The sequence below is a fragment of the Triticum aestivum genome, chromosome 7B, assembly GCF_018294505.1.
Source record: "Triticum aestivum cultivar Chinese Spring chromosome 7B, IWGSC CS RefSeq v2.1, whole genome shotgun sequence".
Taxonomy (NCBI): domain Eukaryota; kingdom Viridiplantae; phylum Streptophyta; class Magnoliopsida; order Poales; family Poaceae; genus Triticum; species Triticum aestivum.
This window is the reverse complement of record NC_057813.1, coordinates 58,231,403-58,256,944: the sequence shown is the minus strand read 5'-3', so window position 1 is coordinate 58,256,944 and position 25,542 is coordinate 58,231,403. Positions and strand designations below refer to the sequence as shown.

The window sequence follows — 25,542 nt, the reverse complement described above, 5'->3', positions numbered from 1 at the left end:
AATTTATCAGCTTTGTGTTTCCATACTCCTTATCTAACAAATCATCCACATCCATCACTTTACCTACAATAGAATCACAAAAAAAAACGCTCTCAAAAACTTTGTCAAGCACAAAGAGGACAAGGTGCAGTCCGAGAAAAGTCTGACATACCACGGTAGCATCCGAGGCAACGAGGATAAGCCCGGGTCTTCTCATATCCGCATCAGATATGAGCTGTATATGAGGGGTGTCAGTCTGGCTGAATTTATTGTACCGGTTTGAGAAGCCTGGCTAGGTTATAATGTGACCAGACACTGATCGGGTCGTCCGCTCGGCCGTATTTGGAGTAGTAGAATTGCAGTAAAACTTTGGTTACGTGTAATGCACTCTATAAGAGTTCTGCTTTGAGAGAGACATACAGAGAGACATTCCACTGCATCGACACAGGTAGCGGCGGCTGACTGATGGAGTGGGGCGACGAGTGGCTCGCCCCGGACAAGCTGCAGCACGTCCTCGCCTGCCTCCTCATCGCCCTCGCCGCCGCCGCGCTTGCCGGCCGGAGCTCCCGCCCCTTCCTCCGCCGCCGGGCGCTGGCCCTCGGCTGCGCCGCCTCCCTCGCCGTCGGCGCCGCCAAGGAGGCCGCCGACGAGACCCGCCTCTTCGGGTCCTCTGGCGCCTCGCTCAGGGACGCCGCGGCCGACCTCCTCGGCGTCGTACTCGCCGCGGTCCTCGTCGCCATCGCCCGCCGCCTCCGCCGTCAACGGCGCCGCGAGAAGGCCGACGATACGGACGGCAGCATCTCCATGGTCTGAGTAAGTCTGAACACTCACCTTTCCGAGTCAAATGGGTCACTGGGCCTAATTCTTTTGCCGGCCCGTTTTCACCGGCCCGCGTCGCGAGGCCTTTCTCGTGCGCGTGACCTTTCCACCGTCGCTCCGATCTCTCCTCCTCCTGCGCTTTAGGGAGACGCCGCCGCGCCGCCGCCCACCCGCCATGGCGCTCCTCGCCGCCGTCCGCCGCCTTCCTCGGGCCCTCCGGCTCCTAAAGCCTCACCACCTCAGCACCACTTCTTCCTCCACCTTCTTCGGGGACTCCGAGGGCTCTGCGCCCGCCTGGGAGCCGCGGTCCCCCGTCCGCTCCCCGCCGGACGACCAGTTCGCGGCGTGGGTCACGCGGCTCCGCCCGGGCTTCACCGCGTGCGACCTGGCGGACGCCATCAACTCCGAGCAGGACCCGGACCTCGCGCTCGCGCTCTTCCGCTGGGCCGGGCTCCGCCCGGGCTTCCGCCACGGCCCCGCCTCCTACATCGCCGCCCTCAACGCCGCCTCCTCCGGCAAGCGCCCCGTCGCCGCGGAGAACCTCATCCACGACGTGCTCGCGGGGGCCTGCGCCCCCGACCTCCAGCTCTTCAACGCCTGCCTCCGCTTCTGCTGCGACCGCCGCAGTCTCTTCCCCATCGCCTTCGACATGTTCAACAAGATGCGCGCCCTCCCGGCCAACGCCGGCTGCCGCCCCAACGTCGAGACCTTCACGCTCCTCCTCAGCACCGTGGTCCGCCGCGTCCGCCGCCCGCCCGCGTCGCTGGTCTACCTCCACGCCGTCAGATCCCTCTCCCGCCAGATGAAGGCCACGGGCGTGGTCCCGGACACCTATCTGCTCAACCTGATCATCAAGGCGTATGGGCGGTGCCTTGAGGTGGACGACGCCCTCAAGGTGTTCCGTGAAATGCCCCTCTACGGCTGTGAGCCGAACGAGTTCACCTACGGCTACATCGTCAAGGCCATGTTCCAGAAGGGCAGGACCGACAACGGGTTGGTGTATCTCAAGACGATGAGGGAGAAGGGGTTCGTGCCGAGCGGCGGCGTGTACATGTCAGCGGTGGCCGCGCTAGCACTGGAATGGAGGTTCGAGGAATCGAGAGAGGTGCTTTTGGATATGCTGGATAGCAAGAGGAAGCCAGATATGATCACTTACAGGACTCTGCTGGAGGAGCTGTGCCGAGCTACACGGACAGAGGACGCGTTCCAGTTGCTGGAGGAGCTGAAAGAGAGGAAGCGAGGAGCACTGGACCAGAGGATGTACTCTGAATTGCTCGATGGGCTGCACTGGATTTCTCAGCCACAACAGAATAGTCTTCCTCGCCGTGACAGGGGCTCCGATGATAGGGGATCTGATGACTGAAATTCATCGATGAATTGCATGTCTTAGTGCTATCCAATGGCCAATCACAGTCATAGAGAGTAATTCATGAATTAAGCAGGAGGGCCACCTTCACTGGTATTATCTGGTTGACTCAACTTTGCACAATTACTGCTTCTGGCATGATCGATGACATGCCCACAGGGCGGAGAAATGCACAAAATGTCTTGACAGGAGATGTGGGATCAGAAAAATTGCTTGTTGCTGGCGGCAATGATTGTTGGGGTGCTGTTCAACTTGTCAATTGCAATTTCCGAAGTAAATCACGGTGGCATTCAGAAATGGTTATTCCAGGTATCATGTATTGAACACAACAAACTGTAGTAACATGATACATTTAAAATTCCTTTTGCTCGTAAAGTCCGATTATAGAATAACTAGTGCTTGCACCTGTGAGAAATTGCTCTATATTTTCTCTACTTGGTGTTGATAGCACAATCAGTATTGATTGTATTGTACTCCCTCCGTTCCTAAATATTTGTCTTTCTAGAGATTTCAACAAGTGACTACATACGGAGCAAAATGAGTGAATCTACACCAAAATATGTCTATATACCTCCATATGTGGTAGTCCATTTGAAACTCTAAAAAGACAAATATTTAGGAACGGAGGAAGTGGAACATCGTTCATGGTGGTGCAGTTAAGATGTTTTTCTGTGATAATAGTGTGTTACGTGATGTTTTTTTCTTTCTGAAATGATCTGGTCAGACACGTTTAAATTCCTTTTGCTTGTAAACTTCAGGTTGTAGAATAACTAGTGCTTGCGCCTGTCAGAAATTGCTCTTTAGTTTTCTCTATCTGGTGTTGATAGCACAAGCTGTATCGATCGTGGTGTAGAACCTCGATCATGATGGTGCGCTTGAGCTATTTATCTGTGAGAATAGTGTATTATGTGCCATCGTACCAAAAAGAGTTGGAGATAACTCCGCATCCTTTGCTGCTGATGCCCCTGTGATGCCATGACGTGCAAATCACAGTCATAGAGAGTCTAATCCATTGTTTTTAAGGCGGTAAGGCGAGGCGAGGCGCTGGGGGGGCGCCTCACTGCCTAAGCGCTAAAGCATAAGGCGAGGCGACGCCTTAGAGAGTTATATGCAACAGAATTAAGTAGAATTTGGTAGGCATTAGGCAACTAGGCATACAGCCATACACAGCTTGCTTCTGCCTGCTGTCTTGGAGAGGTGCTGCTTGCTTGTTGTCCTGGAGGAGGAAGAAGCTAGCTGCAGGAGAGGAGGGGAGGAGGTACTGCAGGAGAGGAGGGGGAGGAGGAACTGCAGGAGAGGAAGGGGAGGGGGATCGCTGGAGAGGAGGGGGGAAGCTGCTGTAGAGGAGGGGGAGAAGCTCAGATCCAGCCTGAGGTGGGGGTGGGGGGAAACTGAAACTGGTTACAGCTCTCTCTCTCCCTGCTAGTAACTGTTGGCGCCAAAACAGACTTTCCCGCCCTTTTCTTCCCTCCTAGATCTCTGTTTCCCGCCTGAACCTCCCAGCCTTGTCTAAGGCGTCCTCATTTGCCTAAGGCAGGCAGAGTGGCGCCTAGGCGGACGGACGCCTTGGACGCCTTATGGACTAAGGCGGACGCCTTAGACACACAGGTAAGGCAAGGCCGACGCCTTGGCTCCTGGGGGCGCCCTGACGCCTTAGGGACGCCTTAAAAATAATGGTCTAATTCATGGAAGAATGTACTTCTGCTTGATAGATTCTATATGTTCTGATGTAGAACAGCATAAGGAGGAACTGAGTTGACCTGGTTGATTCAAACTTGTGCACAATTACGGCTTTTGGCATGATTGATGCAATGCCCATGGGGTAGAGAAGATACACAAAATGTCTTTGATGGAGATGCGGGGTCAGGAAAAAATGCTTGTCACTGGCAGCAACGATTGCTGGGGTGATTGCCGCTAAACTTGCTTGACAATAGCAATTTCCGAAGTAAATCACGTATGGCATCCGGAAAAGGTTGTTCCAGGTATTCATGTATGATATGAACAATTACACAACAGAACTGTAGTGGTGCTGTACATTTTTAATTCCTTTTGCTCGTAAAGTTCAGTTGTAGAATAAGTGTTTATGCCTGTGAGAATTTGCTCTTTGTTTCTCTACCTGGTGTTGATAACACAATCTGTATTGTAGAACCTCGTTCATGATAGATATTTATCTGTGAGAATAGTGCATCATGTGCCCTTTTTTCCCCTTCCGAAATACTCCCTCCGTCCGAAAATAGTTGTCATCAAAATGGATAAAAGGGGATGTATTTAGACATATTTCCGTTCTAGATACATCTCTCTTTATTCATTTTGATGACAAGTATTTCCGGATGGAGGGAGTAGTATGGTCTGTCAATACACCCTTCATACTGCATTACATCTCTTGATATAGCAAATGAGAACGCAATTCCTCCTTATGTTCCAGGATTTCGGGTGTACAACATCAGTCAACTCTCTGGGTAAGAAACTACCCAGGGTATCCTATTGCTCGCGTAGCTGGAGACAGTTAAATACGATTTATTGTTATGAAATGAACAGTAGACTGGAAGCGATTCCAACCTTCACCAACATCCGTGTTTCTGTAGTGTCCAGCACTGGAACCAAAAACAAAAAAAACAGGTGATTGTATCAGTAGTAACAAATGGGTGAGGTTTTGATCCTTTGCCAACCGTAGCGAGTCAGACACAAAATCCTGCATATTGCTATCCTGGTGTGTGGTATCAGTTTTTGTTTTTCTGTTTTTTGTTTTTTGTTTTTGAGGGGATGTTGTTTCAGTTTTCTGGTAAGTCAAGCAAGTACTCCCTCCGTCCGGAATGGAAATTGATGTAATTTCGGACGGAGATAAATCAGGATGTGATTGTGATGCCGTGATGTGCCAGTTGCAGGGCTGTATTGTATTTGCAGCTCGGCTCACCCGGTTGCTCATTTGTAGCTCAAGTTCAAGTGGCCTTTTGTCCTCGACGTCGGCATCGTCAAATGGTTTCATCCTTGGCCGATCGTAGTGACTAGTGACTAGTGAGCCATACACGAAATCTGTGTTACGATCATCCACAAAACCGGTTTCAAAAAAGAAAAGAAAAAATCATCTACAAAACCTCGACCCGGTTGGTCTCTAGCATAGGAGAAAAGAGATCCGCTCCTGCCGAAACTCGACTCGACGGGTCGACGGGTCAAACTTGACAACCCTGGCCCAAAATATGCAAGTTGTAACTGGCACAGCCGGAAAAGTCTAGTCTAATAAATACTGTATGTATATATCCTTCCGTTCCACCAAATGATCAGAAGCAAGGAGCGCTTCCGGCGACCGCGAGCTGCACCTGCACCGGAGACAGCAGCATCCACCGGAGGAGGAGGAGATGGAGACGGGGCCGGGTTCGCGCTGCCGCCGGTGCCTGGAGATCCTGTGCGCCGTCCTCCTCCCGCCGCTCCGCGTCTACCTCCGCCACGGCTTCTGCTCCGTAAGCACCCGCCGACGAGCGAACACCCCATGTTTCCTTTCCTCCATGCATATGCATGCATACCTTTCGACTTTCACCAGCTGATTCACCCGATGCTGCCGCTCACTCTTTTCTTGCCGCTTGGTGCCGGAGCAGATGCGGTTCTTGATCAGCGTGCTGCGCACCATCATCGGCTACTACTTTTGCCTTCTCTTCGTTATTCAAGCCCCCGTCACGGGTTACGTGCGGAACTACCTCGCCGTCTTCTATGTCTTGCTCCTCGTCGCACTCAACCGCCCCAGTAATGGCGACAACGACGACGTCGACGAAGATGACGACTCCGCCACCGCCGCCTCCTACGTCTTCGTCGCCTGACCGTGTTTGATGATTCCATGCCGTGTGGACTGTCAGTCCCCCAACAAGATTATTTGTGGCGAGGTCTTGTCACTGTACCAAAATTGAGTTGACCCACTTAAATCCAACCTCCTTATTGTGCCTCCTTTGTGTTTTTTTTACAAAAGGGCGAATTTTAGCTTAAAAACGAAGCATCAAAGTATATATACAATGAGCACGTACCCGGTCTTTGCATAGTTAGGGCATCTTCAACGTTGGCCCATAAATTTGCTCCCACATCCGTCCGTGGATACAGATATAGAAGTTGGCCATCCAATGCTGTCCGCATATATTTCAAACACTATTTCAACTAATTGGACGAAATTCATGCAAACATGGCGGATATTCATATAAATCAAAGCACATTCATTATAATTCAAACATTTTTATTAAAAAAAAGCAGTTGGACCCTAAACATATCCTACCGCGGTGCCTGTCGTCCACTTCCTTTGTATTCCGCATCGGTGACCACGTTCTCCATCTGCCGCCTCCATGAGCAGTAGCGGGGTTCAAAACTCGTGAAGTGAAGGTGCAGTCTCCGGCGAGGAAGAGTAGAACATGAGAGACAGACTGGCCCACTTGGGACACAATGCCATGTCGCCTCCCACGCCCTACTCATCCTCGAAGGAGTCCCCGACCTGTTCGTCGCCAGCGCCGGTGAACATGAGGTCGATGATGGATGTGGACGGTCCGTCACTGTCCACCTGCCACATGCACCCTCGAAAGTTGGATGGCGGCGCATAGGACGCATAGCTGGCGGCGTCAGAGTTCACGACCGTCTGCGCCGCCAGTCCTTGTGCGACCACAGCCGCGTTTGCTCTGCGTTCCGAGCGACGCCTTGAGCACGCATGGCCTCATAGAGCGCCTGCTGCCCCGCAAAGAAGTTCGATTTCGCCGCGGTCATGGCGGCCACGGCCTACTCGCTTGCGCACCTGCCGTAGATTTGGCCCTCCGCCTGCCGGTGCTGCTCGAGGAGGAACATGTTGTACCTGTGCTCCTCCTGCGCCTGCCGGAAGGTCGACATAGGAGTCGGTAAGACTCCTCCTCATCGGCGGATCTACGTGCAGTCCTGGGGGTGCCACTGCCCCCAACTGTAGCCTAATTACAAGGCATTTTATCCAGTTAGTTAGGGCATCTTCAACACTGGCCCGTAAATTTGCTCCCACATCCACCGTGGACACGCATATAGGACTCGGCCATCCAACACTACCCGCATACATTTCATACACTATTTCAACTAACCGGATAAAATTCATACAAACACAATGATTTTTCATATAAACTAGAGCACATTCATTACAATGTAATTCGGACATTTTTCATTAAAAAAAGCAGTCGGACCCTAAACCTGCCCGTCATCCACTTCCTTTGAATTCCGCATTGATGACCACGCTCTCCATCTGCTGCCTCCATGAGCGGCGGCGGGGTTCAGAACTAGTGAAGTGAAGGTGCACTTCATGGGCTATGCCTTCTGCGTCGTCTACGCAGTCTGGGTCCTCGTCTATGTCTACCATGAGTCTGTGACGGCCTCCCCCACAACAGCGACGACGATGATGACGACGAGTCCGCAGGTGCCGCCGCCTCCTACGTCTTCGTTGCCTGACCAACCAATAAAACCGTGGCCATCCCCTGAATGCATCCCCTGCATTGATCTTTGTATGGACCTTGCCCAAATACAAGCTCAGCCTGCCGATTGCTGAACTCCGTTGAGTTTAAGGAATTTTACATTTTATTATTGTAGGAGTAGGAAAGAACGCATAAAGGAGATTAAAAAAACGAGCAAAAGAAATCCTACGTGCAGATGAAACGAGCAAAAGAACTCTGGAACTGTTCGTGCAGATGAAACTTTCATTCACTCCTCTGACCTCTTGGAAGAAATTCTATGTGCTTCCTATGAAAATAAACTTCAATGCAAATCCATTCATGTAGGTCATGCGCTTTTTCTATTCTTGAGTTTTTAGAGACCTACAAATCAAGGAAGCAACTGGGAGATATCTTAAGAAAGTATAGTTTAGGAAAAGTTGATGTAAACTCTATGATGTCTTAGGGCATGTACAATGATGATATATTAGTGATGCCACGTGGGATAATTGCTTAGAAAGAGAGAGAGAGAGAGAGAGAGAGAGAGAGAGAGAGAGAGAGAGAGAGAGAGAGAGAGAAATGAAACAAAAAGAAAAACAGATGAAACTTGTTGTATCTCACATCGGATAATAGTGAAAGAAGATTTGGGCGGCTTCGGTTTGTAGTTTTTACCCCGACTTGAGCATCACCGCTCCAAGTCCACCCGTTGGACTTGGACTCTGATCTAGATCCGAACATGACCGAAGAGGAGAGAGGAGATGGGAATGGGAGTGAGAGTTAGGCTTAGGGTTTGGTGCGGATTGGAACGGATGGATCAGGACAGGCCAACATGGCCAGACATGTCCGCAAAATCCAATTTCCGCCCCCACATTTGGGATAAGGTTGAGACGATCACGACAATTCGGATAAATGAGTGGCTTTTGTGAGATTTTTCGGACAGTCCGTTCAATTCAATTCATCTGAACAGATGATGTGACTATGAGGAGGATTGGAGATGCTCTAATGGTGCTTTTTCAACTTCAACTTTTCCCCGCAAACAAAAGGAACTGTTTTTTCAACTTCAGTTTGGATGGCCATCGGCACTGGAATGTTGGTTGATGCTTATTCAGAGAATGAGAGTAGCGTTTCAGATTTTGTCGCTCAATACGCAATTTGATAGGACACGTGAGCGTGTGATAAAACCCGAGCTGACCTGTAAAGCGGGACCAACAGACAGAGCTGCCGTGCCTCGCAGAACTTCCAGCCAACCCAACCCGCACAAGTCGCGAGGCCCGCGTCTCCGTGTCTCCCAATCCAACCAGCCGAGTCGCGATCTCCCCCACAGAAAAACAGAGCCGCGCACGCATCGTTGGTCCAGCTCCCCTCCCCTCCCGCAGCTCCGCCCCCGCCTCCGAGTCCGGCGACCGCGAGCAACCCAGCCGGAGACAGCTGCGGGCGAGCGAACCGCGATGGGGCTGTGCTCGTGCTGCTGCCGGTGCCTGGAGATCATGTGCGCCATCCTCCTCCCGCCCCTCGGCGTCTGCCTCCGCCACGGCTGCTGCTCCGTACGCCACCAATTTCACCTCCCCGTCCCCCTCCCTCTCTTTGCCGGCTAATCACCGTGTTTCTCTCTCTCTCTCTCCTCCCCGTTTCTGGCGCAGATGGAGTTCTGGATCAGCGTGCTGCTCACCATCCTCGGCTACCTGCCGGGCGTCCTCTACGCCGCCTACGTCATCTGCTCCGTCGACCCCGACCGCGTCCGCCGCCGCGGCGACAGCGACGACGACTACATCTACGTCGCCTGAGCAGAACCAGCCGCCGCTCCTCCCCTCCCATCCTGTGGGATTAGGTTAGTGGAATGAACCAGTCCTGTTCCTGCCCCCTGTATACGTACACTTCGGGTGACAGGTTATATACCTGAAATTGGATCCAGATTTGCTGGTACCGTTTAATGCAGTTACTGCTTACTTGCCTGGTTCAGTTGTGGTTGCTGGTTTATGAGTATTTCATCTGGGTTCATTTCAACTTTGCTGTCATGATAATACTTTGATATAGCAAATTCCATCCTAGATCCATTTCAGAAAACCTTGAGTTCCGACAAAACGATTCATAAGCTAGAGGATCAGGCTTCCTATAAGCTCTTAGATGCGCATGTGAACTGAAGAAGGTATTAGTGATCAAAGTGAGAGGTACAACTAAGCCCTAGTGTTTCATCTATCAGTACAACACAGAGTAGCACATGATTTTCCTAGGATTACATAGATGCCTAAGCAAATCGTGAGAATCTTGATCTGTTGTCATTCATAAGAACCTCCGGGTTTCCTTCTTCAACCTAAATTTGGAGGAAACAGAGTTAGATACTATTCTAACAAGGTGAGCAAAGGGCATTTCTAATGATTTGAACATAGTATAACCACGCTGCTGCAGATGTCCAATGAAGGGCATCTGATTCACGTTGCCATTTGTTCATTTCTGTGAAGCATTTTGTTGCATCCAGATTTTGACTCTTCAGGTATATATCATCACTAAGAGGTTACAAAAGCATAATGGCATGACTTACCAGTTTGCCTTGATCAAGAACTAGAATATTGTCCATCTTCATCACAGTTGAAATGCGGTGGGCTATTGTGAGGACCGTCATGCCCTTGCATTCAGCAGAAATAGTATTCTGTAACAGGAATGCTGTCTGATTGTCAACATTGGCTGTGCACTCATCAAGGCAAAGTACCTGTAGAATCATTAGCAAGTTGAACTTCTTTGAGCAACTACGTGGCACGCAACTTAACATCATAAACTTTTGCTGCTGCTGAAACTTGCAGAAATTTTGAATAGACCAACACAGTATAGATACCTTTGATGATTTTAGGATAGCACGGGCGAGACATAGGAGTTGTCGCTGGCCTACTGAAAAGGATCCACCACTTTCTTTCACATGGATATTGAGTCCTCCTATTGATTCTATCTCTGCCTTCATATGGCATTTTTCAAGAGCTTCCCATATCCTGATATCTGTTGTTATACCGAAAGGGTCTAGGTTTTCCCTGTTTGTCAACTGAAAATTAGAATGCTGGAGATAGGTTTCTCTGTTTAGTTCTCTAAATGTCCAACCAATGCCCACAAAATTGTACAAGTCAGAAAAGAGAGAAATAAGAGCAACTAATAGTTTACCTCAAAGAACCATCAAACAAAAACGGACTCTGCGGTACTACTGCAAAATGTGCACGAAGATCTCGGACAGCAACTTTGGCCACATCAAAACCGTCTACTAAGATGCGACCATTGCAGATTGGAGTTAAACGGAAAAGTGCATTCAGTATACTGGATTTTCCTGCTCCGGTCCTTCCTATTATTCCAACCTAATAAACCAGGGCAGTTTAATGGTAGTTTTCTGAATGACTCAAATAAGAATGTGCAGACAGTTACCATACCTGCATGCCAGATTCAATATGGAATGATATTTCATCCAAAGCTGGTGGTAGATCCGCTTTGTACCTTAGAGTTACATGCTCAAACTCAATCTTCCCTTCTGTTGGCCAACTTCTATCAGGAGATTCTGATCCCTGGAGTTCTTCTTGAGGTATATCGACATACTGCAAGCATTATTGAATTATTAGAGGAAAATATGCTTGTCACTAACAGGCAGAATATTTCTTGGCTTTTTACCTCAACAACCCTCTCAACAGAGATCATTTCCTTTTCTGTCTCTGTAAAAGTGGTTAAGAAGCTATTCAACAGTGATACAACAGGTGCTGCATACGATAACGCCAGGCCAACCTGCAGTGTATTTTCTCTATCTTAAATTCTATATAGTTCAAACATACCAATATTTTCAACAGGAACAGAAATGTAAAAAAATGAGCCTGGAGTTGGTAATTTCTTCCCTGTCATACTTACCAGTCCAGGTGTACCAAACTTAACAGGAGAGTTGCTATGGAAGCCAACAACGGAAATCACAGCGATGAATAAAATGATCAACCCTGCCAACAACTAAAGTGATCTCCTAGTTAATACATTGACTGCGCAATAGGCCTAACTAATAGAGAAAGCTTCATGGTTTCATAACAGAAGATGAAGTTACTATCCCTTGACAAAGAATTATACCTGGAGTCTTAGTGAGAGCCACAGACTAGCAGTAAGCTCAGAGTAGGATGTTTTCTGATATAGTGTCAGTTGTTGGATGAACCTCTCTAAGAAAAAATCCTGTGTATTTTACCGTCAGTATCTTGAACAAATCATATCAACACAAGTCACTCGAGCTTTAAAGTTCTACTCCCTCCGTTCCTAAATGTAAGACTTCTTATGGATTCCACTATAGACTAGACGCGGAGCAAAATGAGTGGATCTACACTCTAAAATATGTCTATATACATCCGTATGTAGTTCATGGTGAAATCTCTAAAAGGTCTTATATTTAGGAACGGAGGGAGTAACAGCTAGGTTCAAATGAAGGTAAAGGCTCTGGTATCCTTCATATAATTTTTAGTAGTCTTGATGTAATTAACATACCTCCTTTTGGAATGCTCTTATCGTTGATGAACCATCAAGTGTCTCTGTAAAAGATGAATAGATAGGTGAACGAGCAACACTGTCAAGCCGTCGTACTTCACGTGATGTCGACCTGTAATAGAACTGCACAGAATGTTAATTTGTTTCTCAAAAAGTAGAGCATGTGTACAGTGCGAAAGAATCAGATTCCACTGTAAATGTATTTAGGCTAACAAGATGAGTTCTGCACTACATATGAGCTCCTTACAGTCTGTTTTCAGTTTTGTGGAAGGCTCTCCTGAAATGCATGTTATGCAGTAGAACTTTATAGTTGATACCATAAGTGCCAATCAGTTTTTTTTTTGCGGGGTAAGTGCCAATCAGTTTATCACATTATTCGAACATTCTCAATGCATGTTATATATCAGTATATAACATGTATTGAGAATGTTCGAATAATGAATTTTTAAAAATTGGAAGAATGTTAAGGACCAAAGCCTTAGTGAAGAACAGCACAAACTAAGGAAATCGATAACAGTACCTGCACTTTGCTGTAGATAAGCCAGAGAGGGACTAAGATGAGTAGAAACATAACCTGTGTGGGAACGTTCATGAGTTACAAGCTAAGTGAATTGGTTTATTTGAATATAATGTTGGCCCACATTAGAATTATAGTAAACTATTGCATATTTACCTGTGAATAACACAAAACAACAAGGGTGCCAAGTAAGCCGAAGAAGTTGGCCACAAATATATTGAGGATAAATGGAAGAGAATCATCAACAGTGTAGAGGTCTGACGATAATCTGGAAGTTCATAAAGTTCATCAAGGGTGTTTCTGTATTGCAGAGTTTGCTGAAGATTCCTGACATACTAACCTATTCAGTATTCGGCCACTGGGATTTTGGTCGAAAAAAGAAACCGGGGCACCGATTAGACTGCCAAGAAGATCTGCATGTATCTGAATTGCCGCACACAGACCGCCATATGCAAAAGAAAATGCCCTTCCCAATGTGAAAAAGGAGTTGATTATGCCAAACCCAGCGAGGATAGTCTACAGAGATCAAAATCATGAATGAGCATAAATGCACATCAGATCTTATTTATTTCACACACTGCCTTCTGTTCTGAGTGACCAGATATAGATAACATGTTTATGATAATAACTGTTCAAATTCAGTAGACTTAGATAGAGAGCACTCTTACCAGATAAAATCTTGTGTTATTGGTGCCTGAGCTGCTATCCACCCAGTAAGTCAACCAAAGATCATTGCCATTACGAGATGCTTGCATTAAGAATGCAGTCACAAATATCAGAAATACCATTGACCACCCTGCAAGTGTTGCATATTTTCTGTAGAAATAATCATTTCGGTTTAGTCGTAGTAGGAAGTTTAAGAAGCTTCCACTGTTCAATGCAGTAAATCAACAACATTGCAAAACAACTCACTTGTACACAATTATCTCAACCATGCCTTCTTTCCTGCCCTCTGCTTCAGTCTGATCTCTTTGTTCCTCCTGATCAACCACTGAACCATTGTCAAGCACATCTTTAGTGTTGAATTCAAAGGTGCTTGGTCCTTTATTTTTTTGTGAACTTGTTGCTGAGACAGCAGATGAACTATCTGGATTAGATATTTTTGAATATGGAGTTGCCAAGAAACTGTCCAATGTCCCGAACCATTTGACAAATCCATTAGCCATGACCACAATCATATCTGCAGCATAAATAGCCTGAAGAAAAAAAGGAAACATTTTGTTGTTTTAGTGGAAGCTATCTTCATTTTCTTGCTATCAAATTAAATGCTCGTTTCATGTATTTAGAAACAACATGCTACAATTTGTTTTGGTGAGATCAGAAAATCATTACCTGGAGATTGTGGGTGCTTAATAATCGTGTTTTTCGCTTCATTTGCGGTCCCATAATGGCCTTTTCGAGGATCCATGAAGCAACCTGTGAGTCAACTGCACTAAGTATATCATCGAACAAGTATACACCAGAGTCATGATACAAAGCCCTGCAAGTATATGATCACGTTGTTAGTACAAAAACTTTGGACTTTCCAGTGTCAACTGCACAATGTTTTTAATATAACCTTGCCAATGCTAGACGGGCTCTCTGTCCACCCGATAAGTTGAGACCTTTCTCTCCAATATGTGACATATCTCCCCCAATCATTGTTGAGATGTCAACATCAAGGGTACATGCTTGTATTACTTCTTCATATCTACATAAATGCTCCAACACAGAATAATAATTAAAATAAGACACAATAAACACCAGGTAATTCAGCTTTAAGAAAAAAAAGAAGCACCACCGTTAGCAGAACAAGTGATTCTTATTGGTAAAGCTAACATTTTAATAATCTACCTCCTTGTGTCAAATCCTTTTCCAAGCAAAATGTTATCCCGTAAAGACCCAGATAATATCCAAGGTACCTACAAAAACCAATGAAAAATTTAAGTTTTATGCAGCTCAACTGCGAATTTAAGCCATCTCTAAATCATAAAGTACAACCTGTGGTACATATGCAACTGAACCGCATGAGTTAATAGAACCACTGATGACAGACATCTCTCCAATAATAGAGTTCAGCAAAGATGACTTGCCTGAACCAACCTGAAAATGAACATAATATTATTATTTTTCCAATTAACAGAAAACAACTGCAATAGCCACAACACTCTACAAGAGTGGTTATTTTTACTCCTCTTGGCAAATTAAGGTGCTTAATAGAAAGCCTTGTGAAAGTTCCCTATCCAACTATCAGTATCAAATCAAACGCAAATTTGCATTATAGCAGTGTCAGAGAATCGATGAAGCTGGAGAAAAGAAAAAAAAAGTGTGGCAATGAAAATTTAAGAAGGTGTCACTAGTAATAGTATTGCAAATTCAAATATTATTTTCAGCCAGTAATACAGTATCCCCAAGGTATTCTTTCACCAACTAAAAGAGAAATATTCAAAGAAAGTAGTAGGATAATTATACAATTTTAAAAATCACCTCGCCTACGATCGCAATGAAGAGGCCGTTCTGTAGCTGCAGAGATATGTCTCTGAGAATTATTTGGGGCTCAACAGTGGAGATACTAGACCAAGAACAACATAGGTTCCTGATTATAACAGCTGTGGGATCATAGATTGTTTCAGTATGTCTGTTGGAATCATCCTTTACAACGTCACTTGAGATGGTCAACTCGGAAGAGCAATGCTCTGGAGTAGACAAATAGTTGTGCAATCTTCTGCTAGAGATAAAAGACTGCAATACCAGAGAATACAGGTAAGGTTACAGTGGTAGAGATGCATCTGGCATTACAATAGCAGATAGAGATCATCTAACTTACATCAATCATCCCATTAATAACCCATGGCAATGAGTTTAAGGGGGATATTAATGTGTTGAAGAGTGCGACACAAGTGAAAACCTGTAAGAAGGAATAAAATGTATGGAGTTTTTGTCACACCCCGAGACCCGAGGGCAAGTTTCAAACATATAATTCAAGATATTGCTTTACCGTGGCGGCATCCAGTGAGTGGCCCATTATTGCAAATATGGAAAAGGTGAAAAGGGAGAACAATGTTGGCGTGGTTGCCCAGAAATAGACACACCATGCATCCAGATATTTTCGAGTCTGTCAGGAAAAGAAGCACCTGTGAGTTCTAGTGCCAAAAATGCAACTTGATAGAAATTTTAAAATTGCTAACAAGCAACTGCACACCGCAAGATGCTTCACTTCTAGTTCTCTTCTTTTATTCAAGCGTTGAGTGAATAGTTTGTCCCAGCTGTACATCTTCACTGTTCTAATGTGTGCTAAGAGTTCTCCTGCACAACTTATCCTGTCCACAGAAAAATAGCAACAGACATTTTTGCACAATTATTCAAACTTTTTTTTCCATTCCTATTATTCAATTAAGACAATAGTTTCTTTGTTCCACGATAGTAAGAGAGGAATCGCTTATCTCACCTCTCATCCTTTTGCTTCATCATTTTTTGTGTGGCAGTAGCAATCCTTGTAGAAATCCATTTGTTCACTGTAAAATATGGCAGTGTTTTGATGACACAATTTTAACATAAATCTTTAAGTAATGATTAAGAAAGGCCTAGCATGACTTGATGCAATATTTATGGAATCATGGTTGCTTTAAGATGCACATTTTTGTGTGTTAGCGCTAGCATAGGAGGATGTATCTGTCAATGCCCCAGATAAACGGAGACATTGATGAAGTGAGAGGCTGAAGAATTATCTACAAGTAACATGAAAAAATGGGATTTATGACCTGGCAAGTCTCTCGAGATATAAGGAAACCTAGTTCACATTAAACAATTAGAAAAATAGCAATACCTGGTATCAGTATGATTGTTATTGCAAGTCCAGATAGAAATGCATAATTGACTTGTGTATACAGTAGGTAAAGAGCAAGTCCAATCTGCAATGGGAAGCTAACCAAACACCAAAATGTGCAATTCTGCAATTAATTAAGGCGGCACAAGCATACAATTTAAGTCCGTAATAGCCAAGAATCAGTAGAGAATGAAATACCTCCAAGCATCGTGAAGATTGTTACATATGTTTACTGTGCGGTCAACGTCAACAGACATGAAGGTCTGAATCTCTCCTTCAGAAAACCTAGAACGCTCAGATAGACTGAGGCATAGACACTGTTTTTTTAAGGCACATACAAATTGAAAAGGGACAAAGGTAAGTCAAGTAATGTTTGAATGATGCTTCAAGTCTACTGGAAGTTGTTACAAAATTCCTTGTTGATTTTTAAGAACCAAAAAACATTCTACAGCAGCAGCTAGCAACAGAAGATATGCTACAACTATTGTACAATCTCACAAGAATGGTCTAAACAAAACATGAGCTATCATACAAACTACTCATTGGATCCATGCTGAATGTCAGGAAATGGTGACCTAGTGTCCTAGATGATGATTCCTATCGTTCTTGGGAAGTGAATAGTAGCCAAGATGCATACGAAAATCTTAGTAATATGTCCTCATGACCAGTTTAATAAACTATTATTGTACAATGCAAGCAGACTGCAATGTTCTTTGCTTAGATTTTTTCTTTTTAACAGAATTACAGTAGGCATACCTTCCGGTAAACTATTCCCATCATGCTTGATCGCAACATCAACTTGAGCTTTGCAAGACGAAAGGAGTACTGGGTATCTAAAAATGACCTAGCAAACGGTGAAACAGAAATTGAATGAAGTTAATTACTAATGAGATTTGAAAAGATGCACAAGTGGTTAATCATCTGGAAATATTTGTTCAGCATTTATCTCGTTTCACTATTTAGTATGGTCATTACGACAAGTAAAAACCACACTCGTAATACCACAAGAGGTCAGAAACTATAACTGGTGAAGTCATCTTTATTATCATACTTATTCCATTCAGGACGAAACCAATTTAGCTAAAGCAGCTGTAAAATGAACATGTGACACCAGTACAAGTGTACGGCATGATGCAGCATTCTTCAGAAGATAACATGAGAAGACCACAATGCCTATCACATAACCTGTCCGCCAGTGAATAAAAGGCTTACGCAGTTTGCAACTTTAAACTGAAAGCTTATTTCGTTCAAAATGAAATTGAAGGCATACTGTGGATCTCAATAAATTCAATACATAAAATGGACTCGTCACTTTCTGTTAAAAGAAAGACTCGTCACTCTTGTTGAAGTATCAAAAATAAATTTTTATCTTCATAAACTGTGACTATGTTACCACAATTTCACCTATAACGCATAAGTGTCTAAGACTCGGTTAAAAACAACGTCTACACTTTCAAATTTAAAGAAAAAACTAATATGGAACCAACACTCAAGGTGAAGTCGAAATAAAAAAATCATTTTCATAAATTGTCACTATTTTTGCTGCAAAATTCATTTGTAGCTCATCAGTATCTAAGACTGAGTTAAGAATAATGTGTCTAGCTAGACTTCCAAATCACACAAAAACACACAATTAATTTGTGGTGAGAAGATTTACTTGATAATCGAAGTCAATCCTAGGGAAATGGCAATAATATATCCATCCATGCCAACGGAACCTGACAAAAGAAATGTTGATAAATACCAGAATATGTAGCTTGGTTTATTTACATTGGCTAAAAAGCACAAATAAACCAGTATAATGGATGCTACTTTGATAAGAAACATTATTCAGATACCCTGTTGTTTAATACATCTTGTAGTTTATTTATTGATGAATCCCAACATATTATGCAGTGCTTCTACAAGAACTACCAGCAGAATCCTAAGAACTACTTCTAAAATGCTTGTGAGAATATTTGCTGATCGTCTTTGGTTTTCCTGAGCCATCCATGTGAAGCAAACTAATGAAACACTCTGTATAGTGCAAGTTTTAGTGCCAGAGGAACATGGCAGTTATTATCCTTAGAAATTTTCAGTGGAAAGCCTTGTAGATTTTTAGGAAACAACACCTTCTTGAATAAGCTTTATGAACTTGTTGAGTAGCAGTGGGCTTACAAAACTGATACTGTCATTTACCACCTGCACGAACGGAAATTATGATAATGTATTAAAAAAAACAATCTTTGAATGTAGGGTTCATTCTAAGCAATAATTTTGCCAGCATTCATTGAACAAGATAAAAATTATTAACCAAGTATATCAACCTCCTTTTTGTGAAGTGCTAGCAATATATTAATCACAAAGCTGTCTGTCACAGGACACGTATCAAATTAATAAAATTCATCCCAGCATTTAGTACATGGAGTTCTCAATAGCAATATGATAATCCTTTTTTTCTAACTTGGTTAATATGGTCATGTATGCAACATGGCTATAGAAGGGGGATGCAGAAAGAGATCATGCACTTCTGTGTCATAAATCCCTCGCCCTCTTTAATAAAATTACAAGCCCGAACAACTAATTCATATATACGGCATAAATTTACTCAGCTGATCTATAATAATTTTAAAAAGGTACCTTTAGTATGCCCAAACGTAAGTAGGACCATCCATAAGCGTAAAACATAGCTCTAAGTAGAGAAGAATCAGCATGGTATTTTTGATGTTCAGCGGTCCAGGAAGACAGAAGTTTGTCATAACAGGAAGCAGTTCTGAGCTCAGTGGGTAATTCAAGTAGATCTGTGAAGTCAAGTTGTCTTCTGATACCAATGTCCATCATTGGATTAACAGACTTAAAAGTCAACAGTTCCCAAACATTGTGCTGCTTATTTACCTGAGAGAACAGGACATAAAGCATAGAGAAATTCAGAACCTGAACTACGTAATTTGGTTAATAGAAGTGAAATATCAGTGTCCAAATTACAAATAATCAAGTAGCAGGAACATTTTTTTCATACACCAAAGGTTTACATTAATATATTGGCATGGTTTTAGAGGGACATGTTTGCAGGTGTGGATTATAGGATGGCATAACCTTAATATCGATTCAACTATTCCTGCCATGTTTGCAATTGTCAGTTGGAGTTTTCAGCTGTTTGGGGTTGACACCTGCACCCAATAAGGGATGGCATTTGTATCGCACAAATCACTTGCTCTCAAAACAAAGATGCCATATATTTTTGACAAGAAAAGTTAACATTAACTTGACGAGTTTAGGCAAAATTATGCATTTATAACATAAGAAATTGCACACATCCTGAATGTACAACAGGAACTCAAAAACGTCATACCAAGTTTGCATTTTCAGCCTCAGAATTTTCATTGTTCAGGATGAGGGGAGCTTCGATAGAGTTAACTTCTCTGAAAGAGAACAACACAGCACACAGCTTTACATGAATTGTGAGGAACACAGCTCAGTATGATTTATAACGATGAATAACAACACAGGGTTGGTTATTCAACAGAGTAGCTAGGTTGCTGTGCTTGGCAAAAGAATTATCTAGCGTGCCTAGGTTAAAGTTAAATAGAGGATACAGCCTGCATGGATCCAAAACAAATTACAGTTGTAGTTTGACTTTGCCTCATTTAGCAATAGCAAACATAAAATAGAGCATGGTAAGATTAAAATAAAGCGCAAGAATGTACTAATTAGAATGACTAAGCATAAGTTATTTATACATGATATACCAATGACTTAGGTTGCATTTCATGATAAGCAACATGCTTGCTCCAAGTATAACTCCTAATTCCTAAAAGATAAAAACCGATTTAATGCATTAATAAAAACAATAATGTGATGTAGGTGATTTACAAACCAGTTACCTTTTGTTGCATAATTTGCGTACTGCAGTTATGACAATAAGAAAAAGTCCAAATGTAATTGATGTAGAGAATGAGACGATCTCCATAACATATGCCATTGCCTGTAATGAATACCAAAACAGAGCATAAACTAGATGCTTCTATTTGTGTAGCTGCCATTTCATGTTAATTTATATGCAACTTGCAGTAGCATGCAAGCTAAAGAACAGTGGAATGGACAGAGAATTTGTCGGTTATCATAATACAGCAGAAAATCGTAGAGAAGAGTGTCATAACTCCATAACAAAGAAGCATCACTCAAAGGGAAGAAAAGACGGCAGATTGTGTGTAAAATGGAATACCTTCATTTCTGTGAGCTTGTATTGCAAATGAGGTATCTCTAGAAGAATCTTCAACATCCAGCAGATGCATATGATTGGGTTGCTTAGTATTTCGGACCAAGGGCCATTGGCAGAGATAAGAACAGCTACCTATTCAAAGGACAGACTATAATGGCCGGCTGGAAAGGAAGAGCATGTAGATCGTTATTGTAATGAACCTCTTACCCATGCAAGAAACTGCGAGCACCTGAAGAATGATTCGTGGTTTGGGACATCTATCCCTTCAATTTTCTTCTTTACAAGCACAATTAGTCCAAGCAGAGAAAGGCAGGCTGCAAAGCTAGGTATGCCGAACACAAACAACTTCTCTGGTAAACGTCTCCTGACGTTCTGAAGCAGCATGTGAAATTATAATCGTTAAAAGAACATGGCAAAAAGTAATAACAGTGTATAAAATTATAATCGCTAATTGCAGTCTAATTAACTATCGTTGCAAACAGGACATATTTGCTGATTAAACTTCTGCAACATTTAAGCAACTCTCAGTTCTCCACTTATTCAAACAGGACATATTTGCTGATTAAACTTCTGCAACATTTAAGCAACTCTCAGTTCTCCACTTATTCAAACAGGACATATTTGTTCTCCACTAGAAACATCAAACAGATAATTAGCTAGAATCTTTGAGTTCAGCACTCCAATTGGCAGAACAACCAACCGGCAACAAAGACCTTCAGTGAGTTCTGAAATACTGCATGCAAGTTGCATAGTACCCGAAGGTAGACCTCGCAATTCATCCTTCAGCATATTATTAACTGAACCCCTGTTTCAACCTTATTGTTTGATAGAAGTAAACGCAACACTAGATTAGTATAAGACTATAAGTACATAAATGCTCTGCCTATAAGAAATAGATGTCAGCATCCGACTGTCCTATAATTTGCAAACAGGCAATAACACCTTGAGAATGACAGGTCCCGCAAATAATCAATATATGTTGTCTCTGTCACTAGTTAACTGTCTTGGTGCTTTTTAGACATCCTCAAACTCCAGAGGCCCAATTGCAAGCAAACTGAACTGAACTTGTACGCGATTTTGCTCGGTGCTGCGATGCCTCACCAGTGAGTAATAAGTTGGTGCCATCAACCATGTATCCACTATAAGTATCGATTACTATTTACTTTGATACGAACCAAGTAACCAGGGCATTTAATCAGTTCTGAACCCAATCGGACTAGTACCTCGGCTCTGGACTCGTTCCTCTTGGCGATGAAGAGCGCCAGGACGGCGACCGTGGCGACCACATTCCCCCCGAGCCCCAGCACCGTGCGACGCGGAGGAAAATTAAGGAACGCAAAGCCAAAAAACGATTTCCGATCGTCACCACCCGCACAACGAAGGAGGAAAAAGGATATAAATCCGCGAAGCACGGAGCGAAACGCCTCCCGTGCCAGACCTGCAGAAACCACCGCCGCGTCCTGATCAACAACGCGCGCATTCGAAAAAGGGGGAATCCGGCGCGCGCGAGGGGTTTAGGAGCCGTACCGTCGGATCGCCGGGGCAGAGGAAATTCATGGCGGCGGCGGATCCGCGCGCGGGCGGCGAGCGGAGAGCCGGGGACCACGCTACGGAGCGGAGGAGGGAGAGACCCTCGAGAGTGCCGTCGTCGTCGTCGTCGTCCTCGGGCACATTCCTTCTCCACTCCCTCTCCTTGATTAGTGAGTGCGCCGTGGAGCGAGGGGTTTTGGTGCAACTTTTCCGTCGCCATCTTCCCCCGCTGAGCGGCCGGGCCACATCGAGCGCGGGACCCACATGTCATGGCTGGTGAGAAGGGGCTTAAGCTTTTCTGGGAAAAAAAGGAAGAAAGAGAGAAAGCCGCGGCCGCACTAGCGCGACGCGAATGGCGTGCGCGCACGCACCGGGCACGCGGACGCCGGTGTCCGCTCTGCGAGAGTGGGTGGGCTTTTTGTCAGCTTTTTGCCTTTTGGGCTTTGGATCCATCCTACCTCTGTTAGCCTCTCTCATTTCCCTGAAAGAAAAAACTAATCACTCTCTCTCATGTGCTGCCCACTAGATCCACACTTTCTAACCAGCGTCAGTGCTATATCTCGCCTACTGCGAGATAGAGCACCATCCCGCCTTCAGGTTTTTCGTCGTGACTGAATCTGCGCTGGCTCAGTAACGTGATTTCCTATTGTTTTCTGGGAGCGGTTTTGAAAAGCTTCAATGGACGTTTTAAAAGCTTCTTTCTTTCCTGTTTTATCTATCTTTTTCTTTATTTTCTATTGGTTTTTGTTTCTTATTCAATTTGCAAATACATATTGACATTTTCAAAAACTTTGAATATTTTACATAATTTTCACAAAAAATCATGTTTTAGTATACAGGTTTAAGCATTTTTTTGAAACACGTTAAATGTTTTATTAATGCACATTTAGTATTTGTAAAATACACACAGAACTTTTTTATAACGTAGTGAGCATTTTTAAATACATGTTTGAACATTTTCCAGAAACATCATCAACATTTTTCCAAAACATACAAACATGATTTTAAGTGATAGAACATTTTTATAATGACACATACATTTTCACATGTTATGATTTTTTTCCTAAAATTTCATGAACACATAGTTACATTTCCTGATATTTTTTAAATGTTATCAAACATATTTTAAAACAAGTGAACATTTTTCAGAAGTCATGAATAATTTTTTGAATGTGTCGACCATTTATTTAAGAAATTACGTGACCAACTTTTTACATTTTCATGGATATTTTATAAAATTTCATGATTTTTTTAAACGTGTGCTTTATTTTGAATGAAATGAGAATTTTTCATACCTTTTTTGAATGGCGTAATTTTTTTTAAGTTGCACAAACATTTTTTTATGTAGCATTAATATTTTTAGATATGTGGTAAATGTTTTTGAATTTTTCGTAAAATTAATTTTGGTAATACATACTTAGAATATTATCAAATATAAAAGGGTAAAAACAAAAAATGGAAAACAAATGAAAAAGAACATGCATAGTGTGAGTCTCGGCTTGTGTTGCACATTGGACCTGGCCCAATTAGCGAGCGTTTGCAGGCGATATCTTGATGCTAAAGCTCCTAGTCAATGCCTTAGACGCTAGCTACCCAACTGGCTCACAATTTAGTTATAATAAACTTAGGGGTGGGCCATCATGTTTGGTTTGTCCCTGTAAACTTTGTGAAGTTATAATAAAGCTTCGCGAGATTGCCGCAAGAAAAAGCGATCCAACTGGTGCTCACATTCCCACTCCCGTGGGCTGGCCCACCAATGTGTCCTCTTTGCTCACTCAGGTCTTCCCCTAATGTTGACCAGTAGTGTATTTGTCTGTTGACCGTTGACTTTTCCAAAAAAAAGTCCACGGGTTGAAAAAAATGTACATGTAAAAACATTTTTTAATTGATAAAAAAAATTCATGGTTTTGAAACATGTTAACAATTTGTAAAATATCATGGGCTTGCATTTTTTTGCAAATTTGAAAAAATATTCATGAATTAAAAAAATTGTGGTTTAAAAAATGTTTGCAGATTAAAAACTATCTATACCTACTATTAAACCAAGGTGACATTCTTAATTTCGTCCCGCATAGTCCGGTAGGTCATTAATATTCCTTGGGTTCGTACGTCGCCTGATCGAGCACATGATTGAGGGGAGCTCCTACCTACCGTTCTTTGCGGCTGGTCTACGACTGGGCCGACTAGGTCGAGAACTGTAGCTCATTATATTACCTGGGTTCGTACGTCGCCTGATTGAGCACACGACCGAGGGGAGCTCCTACATATTGACCTTTTTCGTTATTTTCTATTGGTTTTTGTTTTTTCTTCAATTTGCAAATACATATTGACCTTTTTCAAAAACTTTGAATATTTTACATAATTTTCGCTAAGAATCATGTTTTCATATAGAGGTTTAAACATTTTTAAACCCATTAAACATTTTATTAATGCACAATTAGTATTTGTAAAATGCATATTGAGCATTTCTTAATAACATGGTAAGTATTTTTAAATACATGATTGAAAATTTTCAGAAACATCCTCAACATTTTTTTTAAACGTGCAAACGATATTTTAGGTGTTAGAACATTTTTATAATGGCACGTACATTTTCGCATGTTATGATTTTTTTCTAAAATTGCGTGAACAAATGTTTATATTTCATGATTTTTTTAAATGTCATCAAACATATTTTCGAACAAGTGAAGTTTTTTAGATGTCATTTTTTGAATGGGTCGACCATTTATTTTAAAAATTACACAACCAATTTTTACATTTTCATGAACATTTTATTAAAATTTCATGAATTGTTTTAAATTGTTTGATTTATTTAAAGTTGCACGAATATTTTGTTTAATGGCACGAATTTTTTAAAGTTGCACAAAAAAAATTAAAATATTTTTAGATATGCGGTAATTTTTTAAAATTTCACATAAATTTAGTTGGGAAATACATACTTTCAACATAAAAGGGAAAAACGAATGAAAAAGATCATGCGTAGTGTGAGTCTCAGCTTGTGTTGCTCATTGAACCTGACCCAATTAGCGAGCGTTGCAGGCGTTGTCTCAATCCTGACGCACTTTTTTCTTTCGGCAACGATCTGCGCCGGTGCGCCGGCCTAACTGTTGGGCCGGTCGCACCGCGGCCGTTGGATCAGAGCGAGTGGGCCGTTGGATCCAGCTGAACAAGTTCGCCCTATCGTCTTCTACCTCGCACCACGGCGCTGCGCCTCTTACCGCCCCCGCCGCTCCAAGCGTTGCGCAGCCCCTCCCCTCTCCCCTTCCCCCCGCCCCCGGTCGTCCTCGTCTTCGTGCTCGCCGCCGGTCGCCGTAGCCGCTCGCCGTCGCTGCTGCAGCAACATCGTAACTGCTAGCCGCTCGCCGTTGTTGCTTTACCCCGTGCAACAGCCCCACCCCCATGGTTGAAGCTCTTGTTGAGACCGTTGTA

General features: G+C 43.3%; 5 protein-coding genes across 5 annotated transcripts; 4 read left to right on the top strand and 1 right to left on the bottom strand.

Moving 5' to 3' along the window:
* Positions 1-417: 417 nt before the first annotated feature.
* On the top strand, positions 418-792 carry LOC123160245 (uncharacterized). Its single transcript, XM_044578055.1, has one exon. The coding sequence runs from the start codon at positions 445-447 to the stop codon at positions 790-792; it is 348 nt and encodes a 115-aa protein (XP_044433990.1). The 5' UTR covers positions 418-444.
* A 181-nt stretch (positions 793-973) lies between these two features.
* Positions 974-2,690, top strand: LOC123160244 (pentatricopeptide repeat-containing protein At3g25210, mitochondrial). Its single transcript, XM_044578054.1, has one exon. It carries the CDS (start codon positions 974-976, stop codon positions 2,159-2,161), a length of 1,188 nt encoding a protein of 395 aa, XP_044433989.1. The 3' UTR covers positions 2,162-2,690.
* An 858-nt stretch (positions 2,691-3,548) lies between these two features.
* Positions 3,549-6,100, top strand: LOC123160242 (UPF0057 membrane protein At4g30660). The gene is made up of 2 exons (XM_044578052.1): positions 3,549-5,622; positions 5,758-6,100. Exons 1-2 carry the CDS (start codon positions 5,521-5,523, stop codon positions 5,974-5,976), a joined length of 321 nt encoding a protein of 106 aa, XP_044433987.1. The 5' UTR covers positions 3,549-5,520; the 3' UTR covers positions 5,977-6,100.
* A 2,739-nt stretch (positions 6,101-8,839) lies between these two features.
* Positions 8,840-9,579, top strand: LOC123160243 (hydrophobic protein OSR8). The gene is made up of 2 exons (XM_044578053.1): positions 8,840-9,119; positions 9,216-9,579. Exons 1-2 carry the CDS (start codon positions 9,024-9,026, stop codon positions 9,357-9,359), a joined length of 240 nt encoding a protein of 79 aa, XP_044433988.1. The 5' UTR covers positions 8,840-9,023; the 3' UTR covers positions 9,360-9,579.
* Positions 9,580-9,708: 129 nt separating this feature from the next.
* Positions 9,709-22,337, bottom strand: LOC123160241 (ABC transporter C family member 13). Its single transcript, XM_044578051.1, has 36 exons — positions 22,111-22,337; positions 21,981-22,021; positions 21,807-21,891; positions 20,791-20,955; positions 20,587-20,715; positions 20,246-20,346; positions 19,714-19,783; positions 19,002-19,256; positions 18,494-18,563; positions 18,040-18,100; positions 17,139-17,226; positions 16,581-16,699; positions 16,383-16,480; positions 16,005-16,071; positions 15,759-15,876; positions 15,555-15,671; positions 15,384-15,464; positions 15,044-15,298; positions 14,558-14,659; positions 14,411-14,478; positions 14,136-14,267; positions 13,910-14,057; positions 13,490-13,773; positions 13,246-13,393; positions 12,918-13,093; positions 12,734-12,845; positions 12,581-12,634; positions 12,061-12,183; positions 11,656-11,754; positions 11,449-11,541; positions 11,218-11,328; positions 10,983-11,144; positions 10,723-10,910; positions 10,406-10,595; positions 10,115-10,282; positions 9,709-9,886 (listed from the first exon to the last, which is right to left on the bottom strand). The coding sequence occupies exons 1-36, from the start codon at positions 22,138-22,140 to the stop codon at positions 9,821-9,823; spliced, it is 4,374 nt and encodes a 1,457-aa protein (XP_044433986.1). The 5' UTR covers positions 22,141-22,337; the 3' UTR covers positions 9,709-9,820.
* Positions 22,338-25,542: the final 3,205 nt, after the last annotated feature.